The sequence below is a fragment of the Lepidochelys kempii genome, chromosome 16 (genome assembly GCF_965140265.1).
Source record: "Lepidochelys kempii isolate rLepKem1 chromosome 16, rLepKem1.hap2, whole genome shotgun sequence".
NCBI lineage: Eukaryota > Metazoa > Chordata > Testudines > Cheloniidae > Lepidochelys > Lepidochelys kempii.
Window position 1 is genome coordinate 17,847,477 of NC_133271.1, and position 24,890 is coordinate 17,872,366.

Genomic DNA, 24,890 nt, shown 5'->3' on the forward strand with positions numbered 1-24,890 from the left:
CCGAGGGAGAGCTGCAGCTTGGGTTTAACGCACTATGAGGTCACCTTGCCAGTCCTCTGTGCGTTGCTCAAATATTCCAGGAAAAAAATCAGAGTTGTGACCTAATACTGTAGCACAGATACTTTACCTTCTGCTTTTTGGCCCACACATGTTTTCAGTGATAGCTTTATGAGCTCTGGCTGTCTGTAAACATAAATGCACATATGCTGTTGGTGATAACGCAAAAAATCAATATACGTGAAATAACTCAGCAGTATTTTAAATGGGCCAGTATTAGGCAGAAGAAACAAACCAGAAGACCCTTTTTATGCCATAAAAAGACAGCATAGGGCACGCATTTCCTACACATGTAAACTCTTGTAATGCAACTCTTAAATCAAGAGTATAAGTTAGGAAATCTTGGCTGTAGGAGATATCAAGGGATTTACTTTTAGTAGCTTTACAAGGAGTTACTTAACCAGAGGACATCTCAGTTCAAGTGTTTATAGAAGAAAGTAGCCTTAAAGATTATAGGTCTTGTTTTCTGCTCAGATACACCAAAATTAATAAGAATTGCACTGGTGTAGGAGAGGGTATAACTGAGAGACCAATCTAGAGACCAGTCCGTTTCTTCCAGACAGGGTCAGCAGCCAGTCTCCAACAGTGAAAAGTGACTTTTGTCACTCTGCTCTATGCTACTTCTAAAGTGAGTTCCGTCAGTTTGTGGGCACTTAGCTGGCACTTTGTTAGACGAAAGCATGCTGCCCGAGATGGTGCAGACACACTTGGCTAAATCCTAAAATGTAAACAATACAGTAGTTTGGGGTGGAGGGGAAGAAGCTTGCTGCTCTCTCTCCCCTGCAATGAATTATTTCTTTAGCTAAACAGACCTTGCTTGTAAACGTCAGATGCTTGAGTGCTGTTTTACAGGTCTGAGTTGAAGTAGAGTGCGGGTGGTGGTGGGGCGGAACCCCACTGAAGTAGGATCAGAGTGGGAGGAAAAGCACTTGTAAACCCTAAGTCTGCTTTATTAAATGGAACTAATGTCTTTTGAAGGTGGTATCCTCGATTTCCTCCTTCCTTCCAGCTGTCCACAATGGCCCTACTAAAATCACCTCTATTTGTGATAACACATTGACACCTTTGCTTTATTTTGTGGTATCCTGAGTTGGTTCTCTTTGCGTAATGGGATGAGCAGCTCTCTGAGGTAGGAGGAAATTGCAGAATCCATACGTTCCTATCATTCTGCCTCTGCACATTCTCCCAAGTCCCTGCTTCAGAACAGACTAATCCATTATGTTCTCCATTAAGTGAAGAAAACAGCTATAAAGCTTTTTCTCATGCTGAGTTCAGCTTCCTTGCTTGATGGCAGATCAACTTTCATTCCAGTTTGCAATATCAAAGACTGGACTCATGGAGGTCAGCTGCTACTATCCTTCCAGTTTTTCCCCTTGTCATTTTTCCTTGGGTAGGACTATAAAACAAAAGACGAGGCAAAAAAGAGGGTCATGAAACAGAGCTATGAAAGGTGGAAAAACTTCTGCATACTTAGCAATTCTTGTTTGATAAATCTGGATTAATTAAGGTAGAGAGAAACAAACTATTCCATAATTTTTGACCACATATTACAAATGTATAGGGCAGTGGGGCCAGCCCTATTACACAGGAGGGCCACATAAACCTAAGCACAACCTTGTGGAGGCCAAACAAATTATACGTATTTTAATAAGATTTAAAGTCCCCTGTATTGATTTATAGTTTAAGTTCAGCTTGTTTCATATGTATTAGGTTGTTTCTTTGTACGGTATTGTCTATTTACAGACTTGTGTAAACTAAAATGATATAAACATGACAACAAAGTGCTAATGAATTGACTCTTAGTATATTGTGCTGAAGCGAGCTGCAGGCCTTATGAAATGCTCTGGTGGGATGTGGATGGCCCTCGGGCCGTAGTTTGGGCACTGCTGGTCTAAGGCATCACTTCCTCCTCCTGCTTGTGATTGTTACTTATTAGCTCTGTGGCAACTCCAGGAATTGCTCACTTGGGAAAAATTAAGAAGGAAATGATTTAATATATTTTAGCTACCGTTCAATGTAATTTGTTGCCTAGAGACAGATCAGTGCTGTATGGACTGAAGTTTGAGAGTCTTTGACCTAGGGCCTTGCAGATCAGGACTGAAGTTCTGTGGCAGCCCAGAGACCTAGTCTGAATTGCAGAGTGCCTGGCTTTAGTCAATGTTGTTAATCCCTAGCTTTTGAGGACCCTAATAAGAATTTTTCTGAACTGTTTTTTGGGAAGAGGGAAATCTCTCGCTGTATACTGGGGTTGTAATGGCGGAAGCAATAATGCAGACAAGACCTGGGCATTCTTATCCCCATGTCCTGTAGACTTGCTCTGTGCCCAGTCCTGCCACCAGTGGAACTACACTGGTAGAAAAGCATTTTTATTGGGGGGGGGTGGGGGAGCAGGGAAATTACCAGCTGTAGCTTGTGTAAACAGAAGCTTATTCACCTATTATCTCTGTGGTGGTGAAGTTAAACAGGCATTATCTTACGAGCCTTTTGAAAAAAGAACTCTTCTTTCCTCTTTTTTTTGGAGAGAGGAGAGATTGCACTGAGCATAGAGACGATAAACACATTTTTGTTTAATCAAACTGTATGGGAAGCAACAGCAGGTTATGGGCACATCAGCGGGTCAAGGTTGCGACTCCAAGCAAGATTGTTGCAACTTCCTTCAGGAGCCCTGTGTGTGTGCGCATTGTGTATGCATAGGAGAGGGAGGCTAACAGGATTTTTACCTGGCTCTCCTTATGCTAAATAAGGAACTTTATGCATATTAATGTGTCAGAAGATACCAATAAATAAAATGGGAGAGAGTACATTCTGCAATAGAATAAAAAGATAACATTGAATATACATCAAATTACCGTGTGGGAGGCAGATTATTGTCTCTCTCCTTTACAATGGAGAAGGCCTGATATCGATACCCTGAAGAATTTGTCTGATACTCAAGGTAATCATCTGACACTGGTGGCATTACTGATGCACCAGATGGGCCTGCATAATATTTGCAGAGTATAAAAAGGTTTTATGGTCCCATTGTCAAATTGTACTGATAGTCCCAGGTTGATATAGGGGATGACTTCTGGTTTTTATCGATATCCTGATTCTCCCCGAATAATTTTAATCGTACTCAGTATGCTTTAATCCAGTATGTTGGATTCTGGACTATAGCCATTGGCGTGATCTGTAGTATAGGTTTTTTTTCTTGGTTAAAATCCTCAAGAGAATGCAGAAGGGAAAATATTTAATACAAAAAGGGTTAATCAAAACATTAAGAACATTCCGCTGCATAAGCTTACTGTTTTTTGGTTTTGTTTTATTTTTTTAAATCAACCACTTTGCTTGGAACTTCAGTAAAAGCCAGTAGCCTCTGGCGTGTCAATTGTGTAGCTGAGAAACGCGCACTGTATTGCTGTTCTCTTCAGTATAAACAAAGATTAAAATACATTCAGTTGCAGCATGTCTAAACTTTTGGTCTTGTCCTTGGTTAGTTAGCAATGTACTCTTCTTTGCAAGAAAAAAGATTCTATCAGAAAACTTTCAATAAGCAGTTTTACTAACAAGCTACCTAAATATCCTTTCCTCCACCCCAGAAAAAAGACTGCAACCAAAAAGCTGTGCAGCTAAGAATGTTTGGAATAGAAGGAGATTTTTTTAGAAGCATTTGTAATTGTGATGGTGCAGTCTTCTCTCTCTCTAGTCTTGAGCCTTCACTGCAATCTGCCACTTCTGTTTTCTTACATCAGTTGGGGTGGCTTGTGGGTGGTTCCTTCTTGAGACAGCTGGAACCAGAAACACTTGAGGGTAGGAAGTTGGCATTGTTGCTCTGGCTCCTGCTTACAGATCTGTTTGTCCAAAGCCTTTTTAAGCACACTTTTTTAAAATGAAGCTTGAAAAACCCAAATGGATTAGCAATAGTCTTTGTCACAGCTTCTTGCCAAATCTCAGTGTAACCATCTATGTTTAGAAACTCTGGCGAAAGAACATGCTGAAAGAGAAGCAGCTGCCGTTGGTGCCATAGTGGAAGGGGATGGTCTTCTGGTTAATGGACTGCATTGGAACTCTGGGTTCAGTTCCTAGATCTGCCACTGATCAAGTTACTTTATCTCCCTGTGCATCAGTTCCCCGTCTGTAAAATGGGGATAATTCTTCTTTTGCTCTCATTATTTCTTCTGTTTGTAAGCTCTTTGGGGCCAGGACTGGCTATTGTCTGTCAAATCTTTGCGCGATGGGATCTCATCCTGATCTAATTTTTGGCGCCTCTGGGAAGTACTGTAACACAAATAGAACTAGCTCAGTGCTGACTAGTATTAGAGCAGTTTGAAGTCTAGCTTAAAATGGTTCCAATCCCATATTCTTTGTTTCCTTATAACTTGGAATTAGATCATTTCCCAAGGCGTCCCTTCCTATATGGGTACTTCTTTTAGATAAATGACTGGGCTTTAATCACTTGCCTTGTGTTTGAACCTTTGACTCTTTGTCAGTGCTTCTGTGACTCCTCCAGGTACGCTGGTTCTTATGAGCCAAAATCCTCAGGACTTCTGCCACACACTCTACTGGGTTAAGATGGCCGGTGATGGTAAAGACCATGAACGTGCACTGTAGCAACGGTTCTCAACTACTTCTTCTCTACCAGTACACCATATCCTGTCACCCTGCTCCTTCCAGGACCTCCCTCACACTTAGCAATATGGGCATGGCAGGGTGTTTGTGATACCCTGCTCCCCCCAGCACCGGTTAGTACCTGCCTGGCTGAGAGCCAATGATGGGCAGCTTGGGCTGCGGCTCAACGGATTAGAGAATCAGATGCTAGGGGGGATATCAAAGGCAATGGCTTTTCAGTGAATTCCTGCCCTTGTTGGTTGGCTTCAACCACAGAAGCATTGTCTCCAGAGAAGACACATGTCTTGCAAAACAGTAGGCAATACAAAAAGTGGCGGAAAATTGGGGAAGGCAACATAGGTAATGTTGAGAGATTCCTGTGCAAATCTAAAGGTGTCAGTCGGTGTATATGTTGAGAGCTATGCTTGGGCTGTTAGTGAGAATTGCTGGTGTAGCTCTCAGGGGCCTGAAGCTTTAGTTTCTTCTGAAACCCTTTTTTTCCCTCCTCCAGGGTGGCTACTGCAGGGGTGATGAAAAGCATGGAGACGGTCAAGAAAGTGGTAAATGGTTCAGCGGAGCTCCAGCACAAATGGAAGAACACAGCCCAAGGGGCCGATTCACCGGGCCAAGGCGGCACTTTCCAAGAAAACATTGCTGTATTAATACTATTCCGCGGAAAGGGAGCAACCTGAGCTTCCCAACCCTGGGACTGCAGCCTGGGGTGTGTGGAGGGGAGCAAAACATTGCAAAAAGCGAATCATTCCTCTTTTAAGGATATGGGCTTATTATGGGATATTGTTACACACAAGGAATCTGGAGCTTTCTTAGGGATGCTGGGTGGCTTATTTGCTTCACCTCTCCTTTCTGGAGCTATTAGGACTTCTGAATTGTTTGCAGTTGTGTACTCTGGAATGGGTAATATCAATGTGAAGAGAGACCTATAGTGTGTGTGGGTAAAGTAAATATTTATATAATGCATATACACACATGCGGTGAGACACCTGTGCTAGAAATTATGAAGTGTCATGAAAGGTGGGGAAGTGGGAGGGTCCAGCAGAGGAGCTTGTTCTTGTGGAATGAAAAGGTGGGAGAACCCCTGAAAGAATTCTGTGACTAGCCTCTACTGCAGCACAAGTCTCCCCTCTTTTTATACTGAGCCATATTGCCTTTGTTGGTGGCCTCTTGCCTCTGGCTAGGATGTGTAGCATCCATAGGCTGCTGCCTGAGCAGCTGAATCAGTCAGGAAGGCATATAGACTGCAGCTACCAGATACTAGGCCTTAATCTTCATGAAGAGATCTGGACATTCAGTGTTGACTACGCTTCTACAGAAGAATGGCAGTGTGGGGTTCCATCATGTAAATGTGCTAACATTTCTCCAATGACAAACCCACTAGGGATCGGATTTGGTGAATGACAGTTGCAGAACTCAAGTTTCCAGGGACTGGAGAATTGGAACCACAGGGAGCTTTGTCCTTTCAATAAAGATTGGAACAGGATGCAGTGGAGTTTGGTTTTAGAATGTAGATTCATTTCTCTTTTGGACTGGAGCTGAGATCGCAGAGCTTTTAATAAATGAGTTTTAAAGAATTGATTGAAGATCACTTGGTTTTTCCTCCCCCAACAATCTCTACCGTTGCTAACTGCGAAAATCTTGGAAGTGGGGGGTAAAAAGAGCTACCTGCTTTGATGTCTGGGACTGGTTTCCTTTCAAAGAGAACATGAAAACATCGTATCCTTCTTCCACCAATACCAAATCTTCCTCTCTAACATTCCTTTCCTACCCTTCTTGCTACATACCCAAAGCAGTAATGATCTGACTCTACTGTTAGTGGCAGGCATCTTGCAAACCTAGAGCTCCAGCCAGTGGAAATGGAAATGCACTGCCAATGGGATAATCCATGTTGTATGATCTATGGCTTTAGCACGTCAGAAAATAATTTCTACCTCCACATCTTAAATGGCAGAGAAGTGAGGAACCTAGCACCTGCCAAATGTGCTAGGCAATCATGTTCTCAACAGTTAATTCTTTCATGGGTGGGAGAACCAGCTCACTGTACATATTGCATTACAAATGTGATTAAAAACTGGTCTGCCTAAAGAATTTAGGGAGCCACCCTGTTCCTTCAGAAATGGCCCATCCGACACGACTCACCCACAAATTCCGTTCAGAAGAATACACTGGGGGCTCAAGTATTCTACTGCAAATACACATGGATGAGTAAGTGGACAGGTTTTCCAGTTAGGAATAAATATACAGTAATGCATTCTTAATCTAAACAAGGTGCTGTTATGGGGTCTGTTAATGCATTTTTGGATTAAATTAAATCTTAACTTTTTTTAAGGGTATGGCTTTTTCCACCCCAAACATAGATCTTTTAGGAGCCACATCAGCCCTGATTATGGGGATCCTAACATTTGACTACTACATATTGTGGCTTCAGTGGAGCTGCTGAGATAGCCAGTGCTTATACTTTAGTCTCAGGTTTCTCTTTTTATATGCACTTTTGCTAATAATATAGCCAATATAGCTTTATATGCAGAGCCCATAGCACTTTGGAGAACTCTGGAAAAAGCCGAGCAATAACCAGGAGTAGCATCCTCCCAGGGACTGTGAAGCTGAGGGGAAAAGCTTTGAAAGTGTTTCTAAAAGGATGATTCAATTCAAAGCATGAGCTAAAGACGAGTGGACAATTATCTGACTAGCTGGCATGTGGTGTCAGCAGGGACGTTGAATGCTAACCAGCAGTGCTATCATGTCGCAACTAAGCTATTTGTATAAAAATAAAACCCATGATGAAAATAAAACCCGTTACAACATTGTGGGCAAAGAACTGAAGAAACTGGTCAAAGTTTTTATACAGCATCCATTTTTAAAGTGAGCCTCCATTTCCTTTTCTTCTGTCCTCTTCCTCCGTAATGGCATTTTGGCTTTTTGATCTTCTGTCTAGCACAGTGACTTGTGAACACACGTGGTTGGTAAGTGCTTGACCATTTCTATTGCTGCTGAGAAATTGGCCCAGTAGTTCACTAGGTAGCATAATCACCACACCTGGCTTTCAAGTGCTGACATAATGTGTATCTGGTAAATTGGCTTCACCTTTTGCAGAGGAGAGTGTCACAAGTACTGCATGGGGCTGAATTCAATGTTCTGGGACCCCAGTGGCTTGTAACCTTCCTGCTTCTGCCTATAATAACCCAGGTTAGCAAAAGGATTAAATACATTATAGGGGCATTAGAACTATCGATGACTAGTCTTGGAAAGCCCAGGCTTCTGTGAGTCTGCGAGTGCATTGGTGTGGAGGCTTTTGTGTGTGTGTGTGTGTGTTGCCACTATAGAACTCTCAACTCAGACTGTACAAACTGTGAAATGTCCCACAGGCATCCGTTTGCTCTTCAGTAGTAATGCACTGAGTAAATCAATATAAAAGGTGATTTGGAAATGCCACTGGTACACGTTCACCACAGTAGCGGTGACTGCTGCAGTATGGTTCTGCAGCAGTTCATCGAGCTGTCTTTCCACAGTGAACTTGCTTGCCGCGTGTTTGGCAAATTCCTGTGACCTGCAGGCTTTGGGAATGTTCCTCTCAATAGTTTAACAAGGGTGGTTGTTGTTTTGTTTTTTTTAATCAAATCATGACATAGGCAACATTCCTGATGACACTTCTTTTCCTCAAGGGCAGTAGTTCCAGTTAGGACAGCATGTGGCTTCCCGGTTAGGATTTCCTCTTTCTTGTTACTATCTGAATCCAGCATGTCATGATCTGTAGAGTACACCGTCTGCAGTGTTTCTCTCCGACTGATTGCCCTGTTCCTTGATTTCCATGCTGGCATACCCTGGGAGCATGTTGTAAAGATTTGGTGCATTGCAGCATTTTGTCTCAGATCTAGTATGTGGAAGATGCATTTTTTTCTAAGCTAAATTAACTGTCTACAGAGTGCACATGCACTGTATAATCTTAGCTATGTAATGTTCTTCCCAAATATTAAAGGATATAGACTTCCCGGCTTTCCAATATGCCCAAGTATTGAACAAGAACTGTGATTCCTGAGAGAAGGGTTTAAATACAGGCACTAATTTATCTCTTTTCTTAAATTGCTCTTTAGGGAAGGGAGATTTACAATCCAGCCAGTTACACCCTATTAGACTCTTGGAAAAATAAATTCAGTTGTCAATTCACTAATTATAGACTGCTGAATTTTTTCAAAGTTGCTGAGCTCCTGCAATTCCCATATGTTCAGTGGGAGATGGGGCTGCTCAGCACTTCTGAAAATCAGACCATGAGAGCAGGAACATTGAGGAAGAAACTTGTTTTCCAATATACATCTCTTATCCTTTGTCGCATGACAGACTAAAATGGGTTTCAGAGTAGCAGCCGTGTTAGTCTGTATTCGCAAAAAGAAAAGGAGTACTTGTGGCACCTTAGAGACTAACCAATTTATTTGAGCATAAGCTTTCATGAGCTACAGCTCACTTCATCGGATGCATTCAGTGGAAAATACAGTGTATATAAATCTCTCCACTATATTTTCCACTGAATGCATCCGATAAGGTGAGCTGTAGCTCACGAAAGCTTATGCTCAAATAAATTTGTTAGTCTTTAGACTAAAATGGATTCAGAATAATAATTTGAATATGGCTGCCTCCATCCCAGCCATCAAAACACTTGTTTCTCCCCCTTTGAGAGAACGTGGAGACCCAACCTACAATAGAGGGAAGTAACTGGGTGACATGGGAGACTGTACAGAAGCAAAAATTTACTTTTCCTCTGAATTATTTTTCATGCATAAGCTGGATACATTCGAAATGTGTTTGAAATATGATATGGTGCACATATGAGACTTGACAACCCACTTTTTATTGTAATTCATGGTGAAAATATCATCCCTCTCTAAAACAGATTAATTTTAGCTTTCCTAGTAGCCTCCTTGTACACTGCTCTTGGCCCACTTGTCATTTTTACTAGTGATACTGAAAGTTCTGTGTTTCCCCAGTGGTCTCTTGCTTAGTAATAGCAAGGATTCCTTAAGATCTCTGCATGGTTTATACATGAAAGAGGCTGTTTGCTGGAAGGCTGATGCTGCGTTTGATGAGAAAATGTTCTCTTGCGGTAGTAAAGTATATGTAAAGAGAAGACACTAGAAGAAAGCGGTGGAGGAAATAGCACATTCCTTGTGAGCTGACTGGCTCAAGAACCTGTGAAAGTTTTGATTACAGTGATCCTGTAGTGTGAGCAGTTTTAAAAAATGTCCCTGTAGAAACTTCACTCAGCTTTCTGAGCTCCTTATAATAAAGTGGAGTTAATGACAGCCCTGTTGCTAGATAAGTCACCCTTAGCTACAAAAGAAAAAAGTGAATGTCTCCATGTGGAGCAGGGGGTGTGATTCCCAACTTGAGGAGACATACTTGCGCTAGTACTGAGTATGTAGCCGCGGTGGGATGGGCTAGTCACACCGTGTTGGTACCAGGATTCTCAGATGGGCATGTACTCAGGGTAGCTAACAGCTGGGTGACTGAAGCAGTGACATAACCATTCTGTTAATGCGAGTGACAGATTTGAAAGCAGCCTCCCATTAATTATTATAGATCGTTTTGTATCTTAAAGCAGCTTTAGGATACCTTGAACAATAGAGGTTTGTTCACTAGTCATTTGACCTCTGAAAGACTCAAAGATTTCAGTCCACATACAGGTTTTTTTTTGCGGGTGCTTGTAGATATGTAAATAGTCTACTGATCAGTTCAGATTGGGGTGCAAAATAGATTTGTTGGTATTTTTTTTAGCTGTTAAAAGAGCAGTGGACAGTATTTATGTAAAGATAAGCCATCAGAAGATACAAATCAGGACACTAACTCTTCCTGCTGCGATGCAGATATGTATAATCAAGATTGTAAAACTGGAATGAGAATTTCTATTGCATTTTCTCTTCTCTCTCCTCATTTTGGGTCTGAATGGAATTTTTGTTTGACCAAATACGCCCAGTGGCTTGAGAAACCTATCCTCCAACTAACTACTATCCACTGGATAAAGCACTCCTGACCAACTGAATTTCTAGCTGCTGGTATTGGCTGGCAAACCTCTCTCAACTGTAGCTGATGTTTTATATATATTTAGAACTCGATTAGAAATATGAAATTATTTGGCCTCTGCCACTTAGGAAAATATACCAGTATGATTGAGGAGTTTGGTATCTATTCATTAGTGGAAAATTGCTCAGTATTGTAGCTAGCTGCCATTTGACCATTCTCTAGGTTGCCCTGAGAAGAGTCTGATTTCATTATTTTTCACATGCAGTAGGATATTACAAGCCTTTGCACTATTTTCACAGTGCAACTCGTAAGGCTGGTTCTCCCCTTGATGTCCATATGACCGTAATTAACACTAATGGGGAAATTATGTACGTGCATTACACCGTCTCTATGGTGGCCTCTTACAGAAAATGCTGGTCATTGGGAAGGCAGGTCCTTGAGCTCTTACTTCTCAGACCAGCCCAAAGCAAAGCAGAACAGTGGCACCAGCTGCCTTCCTGCCATGTTATTATCTAACCCTTGTTTCAATGCCACTTTCAGAAGCCAGTTGGGTATTATCAGTGACTGATGGGCTGATTGTGTGTTCCCAACTTCATCTTCCTAACGCACGCCATTTATTACTAAAACTACATCTTCTTAATCTGGATGTTACTTGACTCAGCCTACAGTTGTGCCACTGCTAACTCCACTGGGGTGATTTTAACAATATAGGCGAATCTATCTACCCTGCCAAACTTAAATGGCCAGGTCTGCATCTCTCAAAGGTGTTGGGAGTTTTGCCATGGACTTCAGTGAGAGCAGTACTACTGGGGGAATTGTGTGCCAAAATATTAAATTCTGTGCACAATATTTAAAAATTCTGCATATTTTATTTGTTAAAATAATGCAATATAATCATGCTGGTTTCAATTATTTTGGTAATTTATTTAAACTACAGTACAATCGATGGAGAATTGGAGTAGGGAGCACTGGAGGAAATCCCCAAACCCCCTCTGTCTAATAATAATGGAGCTAGTATTGACCCTTTACTTCTACTTTTATTAGTCAACAAATATATGCAGCCATGTGCCCAGTGTTACATCATAGGCAACTAAAGAGCAAGTGAGGGCTAGGGACTCAAACTCATGATTTATAATGGCTACTGACCATCTCCAGAAAGGTCAGTACCAAACTGACATGGAGCACATTTTGATAGGAAATTTTTTCAGTTCAAAAATGTAGATCAGTTCTAATCACTGAAGCACTATAAGCATTTATAAGGCCATACTGTCCTTTACAGTAAGGCTCCTTTACACCACTCTGGCAATGTAAAGGAGCTTTAAAATTTTTACATCTGTTTTATACTCCTGGGGGAATTCACTACACAGGTAGGCTGCTACATTCTGCTCTGCCTGAAGGGACAGAGCCTGCCCCATGCCTACCTTCTGAGAAACACCTCGACACCCTGCCCCTCCACAGTGAGTGTGCCACAATAGCGAGCGAGAAGGACAGAGTCTCTCTTTCACATGCATGACTGTCCAGCCCTCCTCTTTCCCCTCCCCTCAGCTCTGGTGGTGATTTACATCTCTACTGGGTGCTCCGGGCACCCAAACCTGCCTGCCTGCACTGCTGGGGAGGAGCGCATGACCACTGCTGATGGGGAATTAAAGGGAAGCTGCAAAGTCATTTTTCTGTGGCGAAGCAAAGAATCTGCGGAGGGCATGAATTCTGCACATGTGCAGTGATGCAGAATTTCCCCAGGAGTAGAGCAGGATTGCATCCCCAGTAGGCAGTACATGACTTCTAGAGTTAGTAGCCTACAACATCTTGTACTAGGAATAAAATTTGCCTCATGCAGTGTGTTACTGAAGTAACTGAACATAAGAGTAATCTATGTCTTTCTCATTCAGTCAGCTTTGACTATACAGCTTGTTAAAATAGAATGCTTACTGTCTTGTTTTTATTGTGTAGTCAGCATTAAAATAAACCAATTTAGAGTGATGGCGCTAAACTGCAAGCTTGCAATAATCAATGGAGTTATACCAGAGCTGAATTTTACCTATTGCAGCTAATGGAGGGGAGACGACGGGAGTCTAAAGGGAGACCATGATGACAGAGGGGCTAAGCAATGGGAAGGGCTATCTCAGGCTCAAAACTGGTGCAGGTTAGGTGGGAAAGATGAATTTTAGTTTCCTTGTCTTCTTTGGACCAATGGAAAGAGAATACCAGCCCCTCTGCAACACCTATTCAAGCACCTCCTCCCACCGCTGCCCAAGGAGTTGACTCTACCATTACAGGGAGGTTTTTTTGGTTCTAGTGTAAAGTCTTTGCCCCCACCCCAGGCCTTGTCAGCCATCTTCCCCTCCTTCCCCCCCCACCCCCCCCGGATTTGGGCTCTTTGTTTTTAAAACTCACTGTGGCCTCTCTACCCTCTTCCCTGCAGTTTGCTTCTGCTCCTCTGTGGCCCTCCCTAATGTTGTCCATAGCTGTTGGTTCAGTTGCCTGTATTGCTCCAGTGAGATCATCTCCATGACAGCAGGGAATTGCTTCTCTTTAAATCTGACCGTAACCTTCCATTTTTCTCCTTAGCTCATGATTGACCATTTCTCCAGCGTGTTGTGACGCTGTGTATGAAGGATGCGCTATAAAAACAAATTACATTACCCTTTTCATAAAATCGATAGGCTCTGTTATGAATACACAAAAGCTGCTGGAGGGGTTTTTTAGTTATAAGCTGGAGCCTGCCCCAAGCTTAGGCTATCACAAATGCATACGAGCCCCCTCTATGGAAACAAGTTCTCTAAGGTGATGCTAGTATGATTTGATTTCTCAGCCCCCTTAAATGAACACATGTTATCAATACCTTTTTCAGAAGGGCGAGGGGGGGGAGGTCTCCAGTAATTAGCAGTACTCTGGAAAAACTAAATTCTCTCCCCCACTTCCCATGATAGCTAATTGCTGCCTTGCTGGAGGTGACCATTCAGACTATAGAGTCTACAGCAGGGGTGGCTAACCTGCGGCTCTGGAGCCACATGTGGCTCTTCAGAAGTTAATATGCGGCTCCTGGTATAGGCATAGACTCCGGGGCTGGACCTACAGGTGCCAACTTTCCAGTGTGCCGGGGGCTGCTCACTGCACAACCCCGGCTCTGCCCCAGGCCCGGCTCCCACTCCCCCCCCTTCCCACTCCCTCCCCTGAGCCTGCAGTGCCCTTTCTCCTTCCCCCACAGCCTCCTGCATGCCACGAAACAGCTGATCGGGAGGTGCAGGAAGGGAGGGAAAGGTGCTGGTGGGCAGGAGTGCGGGGAGCGGTGTGTGTGGGGGAGCTGATCGGGGGCTACTGATGTCTTACTGTGGCTCTTTGGCAATGTACATTGGTAAATTCTGGCTCCTTCTCAGGCTCAGGTTGGCCACCCCTGGTCTACAGCAATGTGGCTCTATCCTGCAGAGACACGGAACCTCCCTAGTGAGACAGCTGAAGAATAGCATAACAGAACAGGAGATGACTGTCCTACTGATGGAAAGGCAAAGAGGGGCGTGGGATTATTGCAGCCGACCAGATGGGAGGGTGGGGAAATAAAATGGAGTGTTAGCTTAACACCTACCATCTTGCTCCCTCTTGATGATGCTAAAATTAGTTTCCTGCCTAGCTCAATGCAAAGTGTCAGTTAAACAATACATGGGAACGGCCACAAGACCAAGAGGTTTATTTGAACAGAAATGGGGTCTCTGCGTGCAACATCAGACCCATAATGAGCTCCTGGCCTTGCTCTAATGTCCTCATTTTAAACCATTTTTTTTAGTTTGACTCAATTTCCCATTTCCAGGGTAGGTTAAAAAACCCTCACTGTTAGCTATAGACTGGCCAATCTCTTGCAAAGCCTGGAAGTGACTCAGCCATAGTACAGTTTAAAAGCTAACCCTCACACTTCACTCACTCAGCCTAGCTTCCGCTCTGCAGGAAGAAATCTGCAAGCTAAAAAAACTCTCACAACTTCATGGCAAAGCTATGCAAAGTATTGGCCTTTTCATCCCTTGGGAAAAGCCAAACAAAGAGGCCTCCCATAGCATGAAGCTGTAGCCAGATTGGAGGGAGTACAGAGAACAGCAGCGGCGAGAGGGAATTGGCCTCTGATGGAAGATTAAAAGAATTAAAGCTGTGGAGGCCCAGGTAAGTAATGACGAAAGGGAGCTGAGGAGGAGATGTAATGCTCTACCATGTGCTTGGCTGGCATAAACAGCAAGGGCAATTAATTGAGGTGGTCCAAGGCCCTAGAATGCAGAATAATGGGATGAAATAGAGAAAAGGAAAAAGGAAATGTTAGAAGCTTTCTACCAATGAGATCTGCCAGTCTGCAAAAGAGTCTCCCTGGTGAAACAAAAAGAAAAGGAGTACTTGTGGCACCTTAGAGACTAACCAATTTATTTGAGCATGAGCTTTCGTGAGCTCACGAAAGCTCATGCTCAAATAAATTGGTTAGTCTCTAAGGTGCCACAAGTACTCCTTTTCTTTTTGCGAATACAGACTAACACGGCTGTTACTCTGAAACCTGGTGAAACAGAAAGCTCCCTTGCTTCGGGTAATTAGTACTTGACTGGACAACTTGCTACTAAGTATACTGTAGGGAGCAATCCCACACTGGCCGTGGGCTGGACCAGATGCCTGATTCAGTCATTCCCATAGCTAATTACTGTATCTTTTTAAAATATCAAATCCACTATTGTACCATCAAACCCTATTTCTCTCTCTCATGCAAACGTCCTAGAAAGATGACAGTTCAAGGAAGGAAAGTGCTGCTTGCCACATGTGTTCTCGAATCCGTATTCCTGATAAGTAAGGGACTTTAACTGTTGCTGCAAAAGCTAAACAGAAATAGCTGCTGGTACTTAATGATTCTAGAATGCCTGCCTATTGTCATGAACACAGCAGCCTTATGGGAGGATACAGCCGAGCTTGGCATGGTCCTACAGCAATCTGGAAAATAGGTGCAGATTTTTTTATTCCGTCTTTTGCATGAGGATGGAAAGTTCTAAGATGGGCAGAGACCTCTGCGGAAAATGGATTTGTTCATAAAGCTTAGGTGTGTTTTCAATATGAGGCTTGGGAAAGAGTCCTTTATGTCTATGCTGTCCTTTTAAAATCACACCGGATCAGTGGTGACTAAAACTTATTACGACTTGCCAATGGTTAGCCTGTTTTATTTGCAGTGCTGACAGCATGTGGAGTGTGTGAAGTAGACAAGCTCCGGGGAGCTGAAATGTGAATGTGACTCATAAGTAATCCATTGAAATCGACTGGTTTCAATCTAGTTCACAGCATGAAAACTGCCAGCCCAATTGTGCTTGAGGGCCAGACCCTTTTTTAGGAGCACCCTTGATTAAGGACTGAACGGGACGCAGGGACTGAGCTATCATTCTCATATCTTAGTTATTGGACCTGAGATATTTTGGTTGGAAAGCTTAGATGCTGCATAAGCTGAGATAAGCTGAGGGTATATCCACTCAGGGCTGGCAACCTGGTACCTTTCACTTGCCCTAGAGTCTCACATTAAAAAACATGATGTTTCTCTGCTGTTAACCTACATGCCACTGCCGTTGCGTCATACCAAGGGTTACTTTCTTGCTCAAACCACCTTTCTTTCATTGAAAGATTTTCCTTCCAACCTGCCATTAGTGGCCCTGTGTCCCTTGGAGGGTTCTTCATGGTAATGACTTCAACACATCATCTTACCGCTGCACTGAGACTTTTAGAAGAAAAAAGAAATCAATTTCTCCAACTCTTCCGTCAATCCTGAATGGCCCAGTGACCTGAGCGTAATGGCTGTGCTATAACAAACGACTGCTTGTTGCACAGCTAACAGCCCTAACCCAGTTAGTGCAGACACAACTCTGCACAATTCAATCTTTGGGGCCGCTGTTGTAACTAATGCGCTGTCCAGTTAGAAATGACGTCTAGCTTGAAACCCACTTGGGAAGCTCAATGCAGCTGGAATAAGCTGAGGATCCTCTGCTTGAAGAAGAACCCACGAAGGGCACAGAGGAGAGCAGTTTCTCAGTTGTGATCCCAGAAGATTTAAAGTCCTATGAAGGGCATTACCTCCCCTTTGCTTTGCTGTGCCTTAGCTACAGTGTTTAATACACAAACAAGTAAACAGGAGAGGGGCTGATTAATTCACAACAGCCAGCCTTCTCAAGGTTTACATATTAGCATAATAATTAGTGCCCCAGAGGCCTTGGAGAGGATACGGTCTTTAAAAAATATACTGGAATTTAACAAGAGAAATTAATAGTGTATTGAATAGTAGCGCTTACCACACCATCTGCACATCTGTTTTTAGACTACCACTGTGTTCAGCCTTATAAAGTCATGTTCACTTCCACCGCTTCTCTTGCCCACGGTTTAATGCTTGTGGTCCCACAGCCTGGGGAAAGAAAGTCAGGACCCTCAGCCTCGCTGCCGGTCTGTGGTATGCCATCACTCCTAACCTGAAGCCACACTGCACATATAGGTGGAAACTCCATGTTACGTAGTATTCATTTATTAGAGTAACACCCAGCAGGCCTGATGGAATTCAGAGTGTCTCAGGGTTTTAAGTTCTAAATCCTGATTTCCGAGGGCTTTGTGACTCGGTTGGTTATAGCTCGGCCATCAAAACAATTACAAGGCCAATCTTCTGCCAGGGCCAACCTTGCATCAATGTGACCTGTTCTGACATTGAAGGAAAGGAACAGCAGTTCCGTTCACATCTCGTCCAGTCTGAAATGGCTTCAAGTGTTCGCCTTATGATAGCCAAAAAAGCACTAGCATCAGAGTTACGGCTGCCGGTGCTACCCTTAACCAACCCTGGTCTGCCTCTGAATCGCAGCCCCGCTCTGAGATCCCAGAATGCTTAGAGATCCCTGAATGGCAAGCTAGAGGAGAACAGGTGGTCACATACATGGGATTGACCAAATTCACCCCTGGGATAACTCCACTGATGCCTGTTACATCAGGGATTAATTTGGCTCACAGCAGTAGAATTTTCCTGGCCTCCTAAATGTTATGATTTCTGTGAAGGTGGCAGGATTTTCACAACTTCTGTAAGAGGATTTGAACTTACAACGTGCACACAAGCACGATTCATTCACTGCTCCAGCAAGTTCCTTCTGGGTAGGTGCTAGAGCAGTGGTTCTCAACCTATTTACCATTGTGGGCCGCATTTGCAGCCCGCAATGTGTTATGTGGGCCACATACAATGCTACCTGTATGGCCCTGAGGATATCACATGGGCCACAGTGATTGTACTGTACTGATTGGGCCGCAAATGGCCCGTGGGCTGCAGCTTGAGAACTCATTTGCTAGAGCGACAGCCATGCAGACTGGAGGCCTTTATTCATCCACCGAACTGATGTCACAGGAGCAGTGCATTTACGATGTTCCTCATGGTGCCCTGACCTGGAAGGGCCTCTTCCGAGGACAGCAGGGGCATTTGCTCTGCCTGGCACTGCCAAGCTTAGCTTCTCCTCTAAGGGTGCCAAGAATTTCCTCGGCTTTTGTCAGCTTGAGTCAGATCATTACTATCTTAAAATAGCCACATTTTTTTTTTTTTTTTTTTTTTTTTAGTGAATTAATTTGGCTGTGATAGGGAGGCCCATTTGTGCCAGCTGGCAAAAGGTTCACTGTTCTTTGCAAGCAAGTCCTGTCTCAGAGCTGACACACTCACAATGCCTGATATGTCACTTTCATGGCGTTTATCCGTAAAGGGTGAGGTCTGTACTGAAAGCTTGTAACTTATCAGTACTCCTCATCATTGCAAGATGTGTGTATGGGTAATATTTAAGGAATAATGTAACTATTGAAAATTATGTCCTTATGGTCTCGGAGTAAAAGTGAGTCATCGGAGAATAATTGTCTCGGTGATGCCCCATTTACAAAGAAGGAGATGTCACCCCTCTCAGGCTAGCCAATTACATAACGTCCACAATTGTCCACCTTTGCACCCACCCAGAACAGTCAATGGAAAACCATCAAAGACAAACTATAAGCACTGAAACTACCTGGAAGTGAAAGATGATACGGCAGTGGGGGGATCACATGGTCTGTGAATAAAGACAAAAGACTGATTCAGTAGTGGAGAAAGACACCCTGGATCCATTCACTAAGAAGGTGGTGAGCGGGGCTGCTTCATGAAAGATTGATCCTAGCTCCTTAGGGCTAGCAAATGCTGCGAACGACTGAACTTTGGGGTAAGAATCTACTCTCTTAGACTGGAAAGGTGCCTATTAAGTGTAGGTCCTAGTTCATGTTTTTGTTTGGTATTTAGCCATTTGTTTTCACCACTCACACTTGTTTCTATTTAAATCTCTGTTTCGTCAGTAAATTTTTCCTTTTGTTTTATTGTAATCAAACTCAAGTGCTGTGTGTGATACATGAGTGGTGGGCTACTGTAAAACTGGGAACTTGGTGGGGGTCAGCTGTTACTTTGGGAATGGTGGATCTGGGATTTCTATGGGTATTCAGTGATCAGGGCTTGACGTCCCAGGGGGACACTTTGAAGGGACTTAGGGCCTAAGGCAGGGCTGATGTAGTCAAGAGGAGAGTGCTTGAGCAACTGACAGGCTGGTTGTATTAGGGAGGTAACACCCAGCTGGCACAGGCAAGACCCCCCTTGCACTGGAGGCAGGTGCCAACAAGCTAACGCACAGCCCTGGGTGCCCTGAGAAGCATCACATTCCCATACATGGTTCCCCTGGCCAGACACCTACCCTAGTGGCAGCTGCCTGTATGCTGTTGGGAAGCAAGAAAACTCTTGCAAAGATGATTTTCTCCAGAACAGGCAAATGGCAGAAATGCTGTATGTGCCCCACTGTGTGGATTCCCTACAAGGAAAGAGGAGATGTTCAGTTTTCTAGCTAGGGAAGTCTCCAAGACCCAGATTCTGACACTCATTACTCCTTGAGCAGGTGCACTGGAGGTGAAAGGAGTCTATGGCTGAAGTATGATGCTCTTCATGGGCAGTAGGGGTATTTAATGAGTGGAGGTTGCAGAATCTGTCTCTGCAAAAGCTATACAACACACAAGCACCCCTGCCACGTACACAATGGCACAAAAATTTATTAGGGCTGTCAATTAATCACGGTTAATTCACGCAATTAACTACAAAAAAAATAATTGCAATAAAAAAATTAATTGTGATTAATCACAGTTTTAATTGCACTGTTAAACAATAGAATACCAATTGACATTTATTAAATATTTGGATGTTTTTCAACGTTTTCATATTTATTGTATTGTGTTGTAAATGAAATCTAAGTGTATATTATTTTTGATTACAAATATTTGTACTATACAAATGACAAACAAAAGAAATAGTATTTTTCAATTCACCTCATACAAGTCCTGTAGAGCAATCTCTTTATTGTGAAAGTGCAACCTACAAAGGCAGATTTTTTTTTTTTTGCTACATAGCTGCACTCCACCACAAAACAATGTACAACTTCAGAGCCTACAAGTCCACCCGGTCCTATTTTTTGTTCAGCCAATCGCTAAGGCAAACAAGTTTGTTTACATTTGCAGGAGATACTGCCGCCCTCTACTTATTTACAATGTCACCTGAAAGTGAAAACAGGCATTTACATGACACTTTTGTAGCCTTCATTGCAAGGTATTTGTGTGCCAGACATGCTAACGTTCATATGCCCCTTCATGTTTCAGCCACCATTCCAGAAGACATGCTTCCATGCTGATGATGCTCGTTACAAAAATAATGTGTTTAATTAAATTTGTGACTGAAATTTCTCTCCTTGGGGGAGAATTGTATGGCCCCTGCTCTGTTTTACCCACGTTCTGCCATATATTTCATGTTATAGCAGTCTCTGGTGATGACCCAGCACATGTTCATTTTAAGAACACTTTCACTGCAGATTTGACAAACGCAAAGAAGATACCAATGTGAGATTTCTAAAGATAGCTACAGCACTCGACCCAAGGTTTAAGAATCTCAGGTGCCTTCCAAAATCTGATAGGGATGAAGTGTGGAGCATGCTTTCAGAAGTCTTAAAAGAGCAACACTCCGATGCGGAAACTACAGAACCTGAACCACCAAGAAAAACAAAAACAAAAAAAAACCCTTTTGCTGCGTGGCACCTGATTCAAATAATGAAAATGAACATGCGTCAAGTCTGCTCTGCTTTGGATTGTTATCGAGCAGAACCCATCGTCGGCATGGGTGCATATCCCCTGGAATGGTGGTTGAAGCACAAAGGACATGTGAATCTTTAATGCATCTGGCACGTAAATATCTTGTGAAGCCGGCTACAACAGTGCCATGAGAATGCCTGTTCTCACTTTCAGGTGACATTGTAAACAAGAAGCAGGCAGCATTATCTCCCGCAAATGTAAAGAAGTTTGTTTGTCTGAGCTGTTGGCTGAACAAGAAGTAGGACTGAGTGGACTTGTAGGCTCTGAAGTTTTACATTGTTTTGTTTTTGAGTGCAGTTATGTAACAACAAAAATCTACATTTTAAAGTTGCACTTTCATGATAAAGAGATTGCACTACCATACTTGTATGAGGTGAACTGAAAAATACTATATCTTTTGTTTTTTTACAGTGCAAATAATTATCAAGCATAAATATAAAGTGAGCACTGTGCACTTTGTATTCAGTGTTGTAATTGAAATCAAAATGGTATTCTATTGTTTAACAGTGCAATTAATCATTTTTAGTCACTTGACACCCCTAATAATTGGTATTCTATTATTGTTTAACAGCACAATTAATTGTGCATTGAATTTTTTTAATCGCGCGATTAATCACAAGTAATTTTTTTAATCTCTTGACAGCCCTAAAACTTATATATTTTTGTCTCCACTTACAGCTAGGAGAAACTAATTCATGCTTCCCTGGGCTGCTACAGGAGATGGTGGAAACTGGAAAAATCAGCTGTGCAGTGCCACAGAATAATGATGGTAAGAAGATGGGCAGGCAGATCTGGCAACATATACTGAGCCTGATGCCTTTTGGCCTCTGTTATCTCTGCCACAAGGAACACGCTCTCTACGTATGTATGCAGAGTGATCATTGAGTGATGTCCATGTGCTTGGTACCACACTGAGAGAGAAGGAGGCAAGACCTCTGCTCCTGCTTGCCAGGAGAATTTTCTTACTCACTTGCCTGTTCGGTGTTGTGCAAACCAGGAAGACACAGGACACAGTCTCTGTCCTAGTGTGTCTACAATCTGAATTAGGTGAGTGAGGATCATACCCCCTCTAACCATCCATGCCTGAACCAGGGCAGGCCACTACACTGCAAGTGAGGAAGTCGCTGTACGGGAAGGGCCAACAGTCTATCGTGTTCAATGTCCCGCCTTCTGGAGCAGCCTCAAGACCTAGATCACTTGCTTCAGCATAAGATATCTGCATACCCTGCCCAATGCTCAGTCTGCTGAAGTGGAATATCATAGGAGAATGTACTCCCTGAACTCAGATGGGCAATAGCATCTGTCCTACAGCCTGAAGTGGAAAGATGGTGCAGTGGTTAGAACAGTAATCGGGGAACCTACATTCAGTGCTGTGCACTACCCTAGCCTCCCTGTGTATTAGGCTCTCTGTGCCTTAACTCCCCTTCGGTCAATGGGGATAATAGTAATGCCAAGGCAACTCCAGCAGCTCTGCTGACTATGGCTATAGGGCATGGAAAAAGGTGGTCTCTGAAACAGTCAGTCCGCAAGCCGTGTATGGCATTACAGGTAAAAACCAACCCCTTGAACTCCACCCAGAAACCAACAGAGAATGAATAGAGATTACAGTGCTGGAGAGATGCCCTAGGTGTCAAACTGGCTGCTGCATAAGATATTTCTCTCACCTAGGGGTCAATCTTTACAGCACTACATTAGTCCAGTTCAGAGAGCTGGACTCTATCTTTGAAGAGACATCCCTGCTGGCAGTTTCTCCTCAGTCATGGGTAACAACCTGTGTCACTTCTTCTGCTGTCATACTGTTACAGACTATTGTCTCTCAGTTCAAGGGGTCCCCTCTTCAGAAAGCAATTCTGGGGTTCATTTGTCTTTGTAAGTGGCTGGTCCAGCCACTGAACTAAGTGCTGTGGATTGTTCTCAATGCTGATTGAGTTAGCCCTGAAATCCCGTCTCACCTCAGGTGACCAGGCTGCTTCAACTGGTTCGCACCCTAATATTCTACAGTTTGCAGATCTTACACTAGTTCCCATACAAACCTCTCGCAATAACCATGGCAATCAGCCAGTGCTTAGCTTTCAGCAGAAGCCACACACAACCCCCTCTGGTGAAACACTGAGAGGAGGGCTGGACACAGGTAACATACCTGCCTGGGTATGTCTGGGTCAGGGGTTCTCCTATTCTTTCTGACACCCACGTGCCCCCAACATGCTATAAAAACTCCATGGCCCACCTGTGCCCCAACAACTGTTTTTCTGCATTTAAAAGTCAGGGCTGGCATTAAGGGGGAGCAAGCAGGGCAGCTGCCTAGGGCCCCTTGCCACAGGGGCCACCGTGAAGCAAAGTTGCTCAGGCTTTGGCTTCAGCCGGGTGGTGGGGCTCGGGGCTCCAGGCTGCAGTCCTGTGCAGTGGGGCTTTGGCTTTCTGGCCTGGCCCCTAGCGAGTCTAACACCGGCCATGCTTGGTGCCCCGCGCCCCCCCGAAACCTGCCTGTGGCCGCCCCCCAGGCCCCTGGTTGGGAAGCATTGATCTGGGTCACGGTCACCACATTCAGCCCCTGGGTGATAGGGACTTGACGGTCAGTGTAGGTGGCCCCCCTCTTCCCAACCGGGCCTTGACAATCACCACATGCGCCCCCAACGGGGACTTGACAGTCATCGCATAGGGTGACCTGATGTCCCGATTTTATCCAGACAGTCCTGATTTTTGGAGCTTTTTCTTACATAGGCACCTATCCCCCCCCCCCCCGCCCCGGTCCCGCTTTTTCACACTTGCTGTCTGGTCACCCTGTGGCAGGCACCCTCCCGCCGCCCCCGGCCTGATGCTCCCCACCTGCGACCCCCTGAGGGTCACGCGTGTGCCGGGAGCGGCAGGCGCCGGCCGGCCCCCGGCCCCACCGCGTGTCCCTGACCCCGCCGCCCGCTGAGCGGCCCCTGGGCGCCGCATCCCTGCGCAGGAGGCGGAGAGACGCGCCGGCCGCAGCGGGGCTGGGCCGAGGCGCGGGCGGGGAGCGCGGCGAGCCCGTCGGAGCCGAGCCGGCCCGTGAGTAGGGGAGCTGGGGAGCGGCCGGGCCGGGGGCGGCTCAGCGCGGCGCCGCGTGGCACCGTCCCCTCCCCGGCGTGGCCTGCGGGGCTGGAGCCGAGCCCCGGCCCCAGCGCGGGGGGCTTTGCCCGGCACATCCCGCCCGGGGCCCGCAGCGGGTGCAATCCCCCCGCTGCCCCCTCGCCCCTGCGCCGCGGGACCAGCCTCCCGGGAGCGGCCCGGGGGCCGCGATCCGCTCTGACGGGGCTGGGGCAGGCTGGGGGGCAGGCAGGCGCCCTCCCCTGGGGCGCAGTGAGGTGCCCAGATAAGTCGCCGCGCGTCGCCCCAGTCTCTGCAGATGCCTGGGGAAGAGGGGGACTTGAGGTTGCCTGGGGGGCGGGGGGAGTTGCCTTTAAATGGGAGGTTTCAGAGGAGCAGCCCTGTTAGTCTGTACCCCCAAGAAGAACAGGAGGACTCGTGGCACCTTGGAGACCAGCACATTTATTTGAGCATAAGCTTTCGTGAGCTACAGCTCACTTCATCGGATGCATAAAGTGGAAAGTACAGTGAAGAGATTTATATACACTCAGACCATGAAAAAATACACATTGTAAGGAGAGCGATGGGTCTGTGTGTATATAAATCTCCTCACTGTATTTTCCACTGAATGCATCCGATGAAGTGAGCTGTAGCTCACGAAAGCTTATGCTCAAATAAATTTGTTCGTCTCTAAGGTGCCACAAGTACTCCTTTTCTTTTTTCTTTAAATGGGAGAAACTCCTGCAGCGGGATGCTTCGAAGGCTGCGGCTGTCACCCAGGAGAAGACAGGAGCCAGGCTCTCCCGGGTTTGCCACCTCTGCTTCCTTAATAGGGACAGCCCCAATTCCTGTGTGGAAATTCCTACCATGATGTACCCTCTGGCCATCTAAAAAGCTCCTCCAGTGCCAAGGGTTTCCGTGGCGTTAAAAACAAAAAACCGGGTGTGCGCCTGTGGCCCTTTCCTCCTGCTGTTTGTGCCTTGCAAATATTGGTAGCTTTTTGGCAA

At 44.7% G+C, this 24,890-nt stretch overlaps 2 protein-coding genes across 7 annotated transcripts in view; both read left to right on the forward strand.

Annotated features, from left to right (window-relative positions):
- GPR107 (G protein-coupled receptor 107) overlaps nt 1-6,237 on the forward strand; it is a 68,818-nt gene extending 62,581 nt beyond the window's left edge. Inside the window, exon 17 of the mRNA XM_073314812.1 lies at nt 5,156-6,237. Coding sequence (XP_073170913.1) covers nt 5,156-5,336 — 181 coding nt within the window. The 3' untranslated portion in view covers nt 5,337-6,237. The remainder of the gene's footprint in view (nt 1-5,155) is intronic.
- An 8,349-nt stretch (nt 6,238-14,586) lies between these two features.
- NCS1 (neuronal calcium sensor 1) overlaps nt 14,587-24,890 on the forward strand; it is a 118,288-nt gene continuing 107,984 nt past the window's right edge. For 2 of the 6 annotated variants that reach the window (XM_073313973.1, XM_073313977.1), the window contains exon 1: nt 23,766-23,865. The gene's annotated coding sequence lies outside the window, so the exon portion shown is untranslated. Of the gene's footprint in view, nt 14,821-21,507; nt 21,599-23,765; nt 23,866-24,890 lie in introns of those variants that run through there. The other 4 variants (XM_073313975.1, XM_073313976.1, XM_073313974.1 and 1 more) reach the window with 3 other exon arrangements.